This window comes from Drosophila busckii, chromosome 2L (genome assembly GCF_011750605.1).
Source record: "Drosophila busckii strain San Diego stock center, stock number 13000-0081.31 chromosome 2L, ASM1175060v1, whole genome shotgun sequence".
NCBI classification, from domain to species: Eukaryota; Metazoa; Arthropoda; class Insecta; order Diptera; family Drosophilidae; genus Drosophila; species Drosophila busckii.
The window spans coordinates 11,683,271-11,694,402 of NC_046604.1; the positions used below are offsets into that span (position 1 = coordinate 11,683,271).

Below are 11,132 nucleotides of genomic sequence, written 5' to 3' on the forward strand. Positions count from 1 at the left end.
CAATAAAATATGTGGGGGAATGGGGGGTAGGGGGTTGTGCTCTCTGCTTGCGGCTGCTTGACACATTTTAATGCGAGGCGCCTTTGCTTGGATTGGGGTTTGGTTTGATGACAAGGCAGCTTTTGGATTTGCATTTAGTAATTGAATTTTGTTTTGCAATTTATTTGCAGCTCAGCGCTTGCCAAAAGCAAAACATATATGTGGTATATATGTTAAATATAAATATGTCCGCCTAAGTGTATAAACAATTGAAAAGACGGTCAAGTGTGTGCGCTAAGTGAAGCGTAAGCATGTCAAATGTTATTTTCAATAATTTAAATAAATATGTTACAATATGTAATTTTATGCGAAAGTCAAATACTTTTAGCCGCAAGCGAGCCATAAAAAGTAAATAGCCTCATACGCCCTCCGTTGCCCTTATCTATAAGATACACACTTGAGTTGAATATATTGGGAGTACAATAGTGTAGGAGTTACAGTATTTGTCTTACGGTTAGTATAACAGTAGTATAATAGTTTTAAATAAACAATTTATCATCTGCAGTAAATAAAATTCCTCGAAAATCTGTCGGAAATGTATTTAATTAATGAAAACAAAAAGCTTAAAAGTAAAGAAATTTTATTATATTTAATTTATTTATGCAGAGAAACTCTTATTCTAGCATTGAATGAAAGCATTTAAGATAAAAGATTTATTCCTTCAATTTAAAGCAACGTTCTTAGTTTGAAGACTGGATATATATAATAGTTCATAGTTTTTGCACTTTGACGTATTGAAAATCTCCAAAGTTCAAACATCATATTTATCAAAAAAATATTAGTAGTAGTTATAGATATTGTTGGCTGAGTAGATTCCCCCGCGAGAGGAATGTCTGGTCAAGTTTTGTATAGAAAGAGAATCGCACCGATCTATACTTAACGACATGAATAAACACGACTGCTTGTGACTGTTAATCTACATTTAACATAAGTAGCTTAACAGGAACATATGATTATACATGTGTGCATTATATGTTATCCTAACAGATTTCCAATATATATTAGTATTAATTCAATTTAGTAATCTTTTTCTTTCACCTAAGCTTAAATGCAGAATATTAAGACAATTCTAAATCAATTAATTAATTTTTTACATAATTAAAAAGCAAGCTGCTGCTTACAGACTAAACAGTTCTAAGTTCTTATATTATTTTAAAAATTGCGAGGTGACTTTCTTTTGTTACTAACACATATATTAGTATTAATAAGTGTTACTAATAGTTTAGTTTTAATAAATACAACTTTTTCGGCTAAGCTTAAATGCAGAATGAATTAAAATAACAAATTTTAAAAAGAAACTGAACACTTCTAAGTTCCGAGTTAACTTTCTTGCTTTTGGAACGTGCCGATGGAACGCCCCACTGTGCAGACATACACTGCTTATATCATATTGAAAGTTGAAGTTGATTTTTACGATAATGTGTGCTAAACTTGACATGGGTCAACTAAAATGTTAGCCATGCTCGTTAAACAAGCGCAAGAGCTGGGCGTGTTCCATTGACTACTTTAAACTCCATTAGGTCATATTTACGGCACAAGTTGCAGCAGCAGCAGCGAAAAGTGTTAAAGTTAACCAAGAGCATTGTGTGAGTGTGTGTGTGTGTGTGATGTGCACTGCAAGTAAAGATAATAAAAAGTTGCCGCAGCTCATGATAATAAAACGTACAGTGCTCGCGGCACGTGCTGCATGAAATGGACACGCAGCTTGGACACGCAACGAACGAACTCAACTCAACTCAACTCAACTCCTCATGGCCGCCGTGCTGACATTCCTTACCCATTGCCTTATCCTTATCCAAGTGCCAGTGCGTCACTCTTTTGCACTTTTTGTGTCTCCTAAATAGATTTCCAAGCAGTCCCAGCGACTTGTATGTGAGCAATGGCAAACGCCCGCAGCAATTTGTTGCTGAATGATGTGTGAAGGACATAAAAATGCTCAGCATGCAGCCCAGAGAGCGAGCGACGACGACGAGTGTGTGTGGCCAGAGGGGCGCCACATGCTGTTAAAAGTGCTATAGTGGGTGGGAGGGTGAGGTTAGCAAATTGTCAACGGCGCCTTTGGTAAACGTGTTGATAGATAATAAGCAGACATTGACGTTGACAGCTTGAAGCTGATTGCGGCATAAAGTCAACAATGGCAACAGCAGTTCAACGAATGTAAATTTTTAAAGTGAAATATGAAATAAAAAAGTCACAGAAAATTCCAAACATTTTAAATCAGATTTTGACAGCTAAGTTATGTGAGATAAGCTATCGTTGCAAATCAGATCTTGGGCATATTTTCAAAATATAAACAAATTAATTGCTTTAATGCGCGTAACTGTCGCCAATGCACAGAATTTAAAAAGCGTTAGGCTGTACTTATTAAAATTTGTTCATTGATTTAATTTTAAAGTACATTTGTGAGCACACAATGCAATTACTTTATAGCAAAATTGTGCTGCCACATTATATTTTTAAATTTATTGTATTTATTAGAATCAGTTTTTATTTAAAAAAAATAATGAACTCAATATGTTGATTAAAGGTCATTTGTGTTAGATGTTCCAAACTATGTTTTCAATACATATATATAGTAAAAATACTGACAAGATTTATATATCCATTTATATAAGCTTCACGTATTTGATTAGCATTTATTAATCATTTGTTAAAAAATTGCTTTTAATTTCTGTTATTTTCGTAACTAATTTATAAAGCAAGTCAAACACAATTGAACAAATCCACATTGATTTCCATTTTGTTTCTTGTGCTTTCTTGTTATTTTAATAGTTTAAAACACAACTCTTGCCATAGATGTTCGGATATCCTTGAAGCTCTGCAGCTGAAGCTGAGCATAAATTAGCAATTTGATTTTCAATTATTTGTTGACACTTTCGCAAAACAAAAGTTAATTTTATTACGCAAGGCAATTGCATATTTGTTTCCATGCACTTTCGCATTTGCTCGGCTTGGTTAACTTTATGCAACTGCACGCCCTTTGGCTGCGCAGTGGGTGGGTGGGCTGGGTTGGTGTAAAAACTTTGCGCCTTGTTTGTTACGTTGTCTTCGTCTTCGTCTGAGCCGGGGCGGCAACTGCGGCGTTGTCATGCATCTTTGCACTTTGCGGGCAGACAAGGCGTATGAATAATTAAATATACGCACTGGCACACACAGACATACACACGTTGGTTATGCTTAAGGCAGCACTTTGTTGTTTTTTTTTCTGTTTTTAAGTTCAACTACTTTTTGTTTTGCTTGCCTTGCTGGCTGTGTGGGCTTTGGGTTTGGTATTGGTAGGAGGCGTTTTCATTATTTTATCATTTGCATTTCTCATTTACTCAGCACTCACACTCAGAGTGAGAGCTGCTGCTGCTGCATGTCAACATAAGTATTTGATGCTTTAAGTAAATGCACATATTTGGCCTTTAACATAAAGTTCACGCACTACTATAACAATGGCGTTTGAAATTGCTTTCACCTTTGCCATCTAATTGTTTGCATTGGCATTCATATTTATTTTCGAATCCTTTTGTTGACTTGACGCTTTGTATGCCAAACGCAAAACAATTGTGGGCGTCGCTTATATTGAAGAGTTCATGCAAATGAACCGCTCAGCTTTGCGGCTCACGAAAAAAATAAAATAAAAAGCAACCGCCTAACAAGATTTAGCTCTTGCTCTCTCTCGGTCTGTTAACAAAGCGAAAGGGCAAGCGCTACGTGTTTGGCGTCAAAATGGCCAAAACAACAAGAAAAGAAATATAAGAGCAGAAAATTAAGGCAAAATGCGTCGCTCAGCGTTAATATTAACTTTTCTGCTCAGTTTCCTTTTCGCTGTAAACTTTTGCCAAAGTTACGCGTCGACCATTTTTTATGCTTTGGAATAACAACAACAACAAAGGAGACAATGCGCTTATGAATGTGCAAATGTTTTTTCATTTTGCTGTTAACAATTTTGTGTGTTTATTTTGCAGGTCATGCATAAAATATTAAATTATTAGTTGTAAAGCGCTGCGAGTGCCGCTGACTTTGTCTACTTGGCTCTTTTTTTCATAGACTTCATTTTGTTGTTGAAACAAATTTACTTGCGTATGCCAACCGCAAATAAATAAATGGAATTTTGTGGTATTTTCTATGTGTGTGTGTGTGTGTGTGTAAGTGGATTATTAAAGAGCTGCCGCATTAAATTTGCATTTAAGTCTGGAATTTATTTGAAATTGACACTGTCAGAACAGAGCTTAAGTTTCATTTCGTTTCAGTGCACAAATAATTAAAAATCCAAACATACAATCCAAGCAATATTTTGTGTGTGAGGGCGACTTAAACTAGTTACGTGCTGCTGATTTGAAATGCAGCCCACTGCTTATCTCGCTCATTCTATCTCGATGCCAACATAAATGAAAAATGACATCGCATAAAGACTAAAATTCTGCGCCACTAATGGCATTAAAAAGAAGAAGAAGAAGCAGCGTAGCAGGCAGCAATATAAAAATGCAATGCCAAAAAAAAAGCAGAGAGAACGGCGTGAAGCAGCCACACCAGACAATTTGATTAAGTGCCATGCAATAGAGTCCAAGTCCAAGTCTGAGTGCGAGTGCGAGTCCGAGTCCGAATCCAAGTTGCTGCCACACTTTATTGCGCTCAATAAAGATAGCCCAATGCCAGCTTATTCAATTTGATTAGTTCGTTTATGTGGTCGACGCGCTGGAACGCCAACTGCGGCGGCAGCGCTGCGTCTTTGTATAGCAATGAGCTGAAGTCGCCTGCTGGATGACTGGCTAGCCAACTTGGCTGACGCCGTATGAGAAAGGTGCCATCCAAGACAATGAAATCAAAGCCAAGGCCAGACAAAATTTGCAGCTGCAATAGAGAAAAATTATTAGCAAGCTACGCTTAAGATACTTTAATTTTAAAGTATATGTAATTTATTTATTTGAGCAGTTAAGCTAACAATTATTTTATGTATTAATATTAGCTATTAATTAAATAAAGTTTATTCAATATAGAGAGTAAAAGGGAATTATTTTTTATACCCAAAGCGTTTCTATACCCAAAGCGTTTCTTATATTTTTAATAATTGTTGATGGCTTTGTTTAAAATATTTGAACACTTATATAAGCTTATTACTAATTACTTTTCATCTTTCACTTCACTTCTCTAATAACTTCTAACAACTTCAAGTCGATGAGTCAAATTATTATTAATTAATTAAAATATAATTATTATATAACTAATTATATAATTTAATACAAAGTTTGAACATTAAAGTGTTTTAATTTATAATGCTGAACTTTCAAGTGTTTTAATTTAGAAAGTATCAAAAAGTGTTTTATCATCTTTCATCATTCACTACATTATCAATGTGAGACTTTTTCTCTATATTTTCTAAGCTAAGAGAGTTAGAGCCTTTATACAATTTAATCTTTTTTAAATCTATACAGCTAATCGTTTCTAAATTTATAATTGCTTTTATTCTGCAGCTCAAATATAAATAATTTTGTAATTCTTATTTCTAAATTAAACATAAGTTTATAAATATTTGTTTAAACACTTATTGTAATTAATTTTAAGCTGCACTCACCTGCGCTGCATTCACCTGCTGAAAACTTTTGCCCCAGTGCTGATCGTAGAGCGGCTCAAATGCATTGCTGCTGACATAGGCAGCGCAGTTGCTGTAATCCGCTGAGATCTCATAGACGCCCAAGTCGTTCTCCAGCTCGCCACGCTTGAGCAGCCAATGCGCAACATCAGCTAAATATTTAGTTTCCATAGCCGTCAGATTAAGACTGTAGTTGAGATATGGCAGCAGTTGCTGGCGCAGTTGAGATTTGTACTTGGGCAGCTGCTGATCCTGCGCAACTTGTGGAAAGCTGCGCACGCAGTAAACGCTGCAAGCGGCAAGTAATGAAAGTAAGTAACGAACTAGTAACGAAACATACCTTTGGTTAGGCTTGTGTGGCTTGAAATGCAGCGCAAATTGCAAAAAATGTTGCACAAAATGCAGCGTGGGCAACATGCGCAGCTCCAGAGCAAAGATGAAATGAGTGCGTGCATTTAGGCGCGCAACATTCATAAGCAGCTGCCTGGGATAGTTGCGTATGCGTTGAGAACTGCTGCTGCTCGAGTCATTGAATTGACAGCGCAGATTGGGTGGCCTGGAGCGCAAGGGACTGCGCAAATCTGCGGGCAGCTGTCCATCCGCAAAGACCAACTGCACGGAGAGCAAGCTGGACCAGCTGTTGGCCAAGGCGCTGCAGTACTGCAGCTGATAGAGCGTCTGCAACGTTGCCTCGTACTCATCACGCCGCACATAGAGGGCCAGCGAGATGGGCGCGCTCCAGCGCACCAGCAGCCACTGCAGATAGCGCAGCTCCCGATAGTTGCCATGTGTGGTTAGCGTTATGCTGCTGTTGCCAACAAGCGGCGCAGCTTGGGCACGCATAAACTCATTGTAGATCCAGTAGTTGCCATTCTGTTGCAAGCGAAATTGTGGGCGGCGTGGTGCTGGCAGCTGCTGTTGCTGCTGCTTGTTGTGTTGCCGCTGCTTTGGCAGCAGCATGAACCAAGCATAGCCAGAGACAATTGCCAATGTGGCAAGCAGCAGCAGCTTGGTGCAGCACACACGACGCCAAGTGGCAAGCAGCATCTTCTATTGAAGTTGAAGTTGAAGTGTTACTTTTGAGTTTCAAAATTGCTTTGATATTAAAAGCTAAGGCTAGCAATTTGAGTCTGGAGTGCGCACATAAATTCACAGAAAAATTTATAATTTCACACCTAGGCCAACTATTTGCTACGTGCCCCAAAAAAATGACAAATGTGCGCCAGACAGGCAGCCGCTAAATTCTCGCTGCCACAAAGGACTCAGCTAACAAACTAAGCGAGGTCGAGCGCGAGGACGAGGGCGAGGGCGGCTAATGACAGCGAGCTTTGCATGTTTGCCCAGTGTTAATCATCATCAAAGAAGAAGCAGCATGAACGTTGCTTGAAATTTATGTGCACAGCTTTTGGCATATATATTGGTCAAATTAAAGAGATGCCAATGTCAATGTAAATAGCATAAGCTCCAAGCATAGCTGTCAGCCAAATATATTAAAAAATAGTTGCTGCTACTAAGCAGCGTCTTGGCTTAGGGCCGTGATTATGTGCACTTTGATTTATAGCTGCAGGCATTAAAGCAAATATTATTAAATTGCAACGTGAGTGCAATAAATAAGAACAAAGCAAAAGCGTGCAAATAATTTTTTATTTTACTTTTATATTGAATTTAGTTGTAGTCTAAGAAAGCAAACTGGAGTTAATAAACAGCAACATAATTAATTTTACACAGAAATCATAAATAATGTTTATGAGTTTGAAACTATATGAATGAATGAATAAAGTGCTTGATAGTATCAAACCTTGATATTAGTTGGAAAATAATTGTTTTATTTTATTTTTATGCTAAATTCCCAAACAGCAAAATACTTTTATTTAAGATTTCATTATAAATGCAATACGCTTTTTTTATGTACATTTAATATTATAACTTATATTGGTGGAGTTATTCAAACAATTTTTTTAAGTTAATTTATTAATTTGTATAATAAATTGTCTTTGAGTAGCAGTTCAACATATATCGGCATATTTAATAGACTAGATACAAATAGTTTTCCGTTTTGGGAATAAAATTGCTTAGTATTAATAAAAGTCGCAGCAATTTGCTTCATAGCTAAACTAGTTAAAGCTTAAAATGCAACTAAAATTATGGTTTATTTATAAAAACGGAGTGAGCAAACTAATTGTGCGAAATTCGCACATTGCATTTAATTATACTAAAATGCTGGCATTTATTGACAGCCATGAACATTAGTTAGCTGCACTAATTAATTAGCAGACTAAATGGTTTTTATGCAAATAAATGAGACTGCGAGTTTAAATAAACGCTATTATATTTATAAGATACTGTGATTATAAATCAAAATATTTCTATTGCTAGCAATTTATGTTGAGCCGCGACTTAATCATGCCATTGAAATTGAAATACAGCAATTAAATATTTGGCCAAAAAGCAATTGAAAACAATTACTTAGGCCAAGCGCTGCTCAAGTTTAAAAAGCAAGTCAGAAGGCTGCTGGACACTTTTGTAACCGCAACAACACAATTAGCCATAACAATAATTAGACTGCGGCTACAAAGAGAAATGTAAAAGCCTAAGATAATTGCCATGTTGGCTGTCCGAGCGAGAAACTTTCACCTGGCAAGCGACACGTAGACGGCGATCTGCAGGCACAGGCTTAATTAATTAATGTTCATTAACAACTGTAACTGTTACTGCTGGCAACACGCTCTCGCTTCACACAAATCAAATGCGTCTGTCTGTCTGTCTGATTGTCCAACAGGAAACGGCCTAAGCAGCGAAGAAACTTTTGCCAGTTAAATCTTTTGCAAACTCATTAGGTAACTGCCTGCTGGGAGCTCTACGAAATCAGACATTGTTAATAATGGTTAATTACGTGTTTAATTATGCATAAGCAGAGAGCCCACTAGCAACCCACCCTCACACAACTCTTGTCCGTTGAGTTTTTCCCCCAAGCGAGTGTTTTTGCTTCAGCGGAAGTTGACGCTCAAACTCTCGTTAATAAATTATGTAAATTTGTAGGCGCAACAAAACTCAAATGGCACAAATGAAAATTTATGCCAGCAGCAGGACAACTACTTGGCGGAGTGGGCGTGGCTTGTTAATAGCTTGGCAAGTGTCTTAAGCTCGGAAGTCAAGTTAACGCAAATATGACAGACTGCTAGTTTTTATTTAATTAAATGCAAATTAACATTCATTATTTAGATTGCCCGCTGGGCTGGGCGACGTTTGAAGCTTAAATCAAGTCAAGTGCTCATCACATTTTTTTTCTTACAGCAATATGTTAATAATAGCTTTTGAATTAATTTGCTGACATTTTAAATTAAAAGCAAAATGCAATTGTTTGTTGACTGCTCGACCTTTTGCCAACTTGCCACATTTTACTTTCGACTGCTGCTGTTTGGCTATTTGACCTTCAAGTTTGTCACCCACTTAAAGTTTTTTGCTTGACTTTCTTACACTTTAGTTTGGCACTCGACAGTTTTGAATATGAAAAACTGTAGCTATGGTAGGTAAAAAGTATGAGCAGAACAAATGCAAATAATAATCAAAAACTTTCAGTGTAAACCAAGTCTCTATTAAATTTTTAATTAGAAAAGTTTTCAACTTGAATTCAAATTGTGTATGCGGCGCAATGTTGTTTTACTTTAATATATAAGAAAATGTTGGTCAAAGGTTAAGCAGCAAATTGACTTAAGTTGCCAACGGCTGCTGGCCACAGAGGCGAGGCGAGTTCAGTCTCTCTCTCTCTCACTCTCTCGTTGAAAGTGCGACCACTTGCATCAACACCTCGTTATTGTCAGTGGCAGAGTGCTGCTGGTTTATGGCAAACAAGCCAGTTGACAGTAAAATTGCGAGTGAACTGCGCCAGCGATAACCGGCAATTGCCTGGCAAATTGGAACGTCCGCCTTTTGTCTCTGACGACGACGGCACCAAATCAAATAACAAATGATTGTTGGCCGCTCTGGCGCTACTGTGATTCGACTGATGACTGCCAGCCACGCAAGCAAATCGCTTGAGAAATGACTTTCTCTCACTCTCTCTTGCTTTTTGTTTGTGCAGCATTTCCATTTAGAACACTTGGCATTTGCATTTTTTATAGAATATATAGTGCTTGTAATTAAAACTGCGCTTTGATTAAAACAGCTTTTAATAAATGCAATGTGTACGTCGCGATAAAGCGACTTAAAAAAATATTACAATTTTTAAGCTTAGGCAAACAAAGCACTTGGAAAAACGCACAACAATAGCGCGAGCTATGAATAGCGTAAAAATGTGTAATAAAATGAAAGCGTTGGATAGCAAACGCTTGCGGGTTACAAATGTTGCCGCTGTGTATTGTAATCACTCAGTTGACTTTGCAACTTCGCTTTGCATGCGCTGCGAATTTATCTAAAGTGTTGCCTCCTGCCCACACAGACTGCGGCTAAGCGAAATGGAAAGCCTTTCTATATATACCTAATACAGCTGCAAAAGAAAGCTGCGGCTTTAATAAATATTAAAAGCAGATTTTGAAGTAATTTAAAGCTCAAAAGGTAACTTTAATTCAAATTTAAATAAAAGAAAGTGAAAATGAATAAAACAAATAATTATAATAAGGAAATAAAATCTGAAAAATATGATGGTTTATTTCTTTATTACTAAAGAGTTTTGCGTCATAACTTTGTCAACAGTTCTTTGATAATTCCAATTGTATTTGTGCCCATTATATTTGAATAAAATATTAAGTAAACGTATAAGTCATAAATTTAATTCAATGTTGTGTGTTCAAGAAACAAACAAGATGTTTTATCGGATAAATAGAGCGTAGAGAATATCTTTAAAAATATATAATGTATAATCTTATGATTTTCTTGATACTAGTTTATACTAAGAATGTTTGGATTACAAATGTAAAATAATATACTAAAGCTTATGCAGTGTAGATTTCCATATAAAATATTCTAGGGCTTAGCGCTCTTAACTTGGTTCTTAAGAACTATTTTAACTTATACGCAGCTTTCACTTAGAACACAACTTTAACTTTTCTCTGCAGCATTTTTGCTTCAACTGCTTGCACTACACTTCTCTAAACTTCGATAAAAATAATTATCGAAAATCTTAATCCCACATGTTTATTAAAATGCATAATTTATTAAACACTTTAAGCAAAAAGCATTTATAGCTTAACTTACTTAAAAACAAACTGGAGAATAAACTGCATAAAGTACTTGTTTTGCTTAACTAAACAAATATTTGCGCATTCATTTCATTTTGCAATAAAATTTTACTAAGTCCCTTGAAACATTCGACAGCAGAGCAAGAGCAAGCGAAAGAGAAAGAGAGCGAGCTAACTGGTTTAATTTTCGAACGAGGCAGCTAACTAAAGCTAAAGCTCGCAGCTTCAGCTGCAGCTAACGAGTACGTAGTAGTATTTTCACATTCAGTGCATAGCGCAGCGTGCTCGGAGCTTGTAGCTCCAGTGACATGCACTGCGTACTCTCTAATTTAATTAAA

At 36.6% G+C, this 11,132-nt stretch overlaps 1 protein-coding gene across 1 annotated transcript; it reads right to left on the minus strand.

The window, feature by feature from the left end:
* Positions 1 to 4,216: 4,216 nt before the first annotated feature.
* LOC108601692 (maker441) lies at positions 4,217 to 6,670 on the minus strand. Its single transcript, XM_017989606.2, has 3 exons — positions 5,958 to 6,670; positions 5,600 to 5,906; positions 4,217 to 4,878 (listed from the first exon to the last, which is right to left on the minus strand). The coding sequence occupies exons 1-3, from the start codon at positions 6,662 to 6,664 to the stop codon at positions 4,660 to 4,662; spliced, it is 1,233 nt and encodes a 410-aa protein (XP_017845095.2). The 5' UTR covers positions 6,665 to 6,670; the 3' UTR covers positions 4,217 to 4,659.
* Positions 6,671 to 11,132: the final 4,462 nt, after the last annotated feature.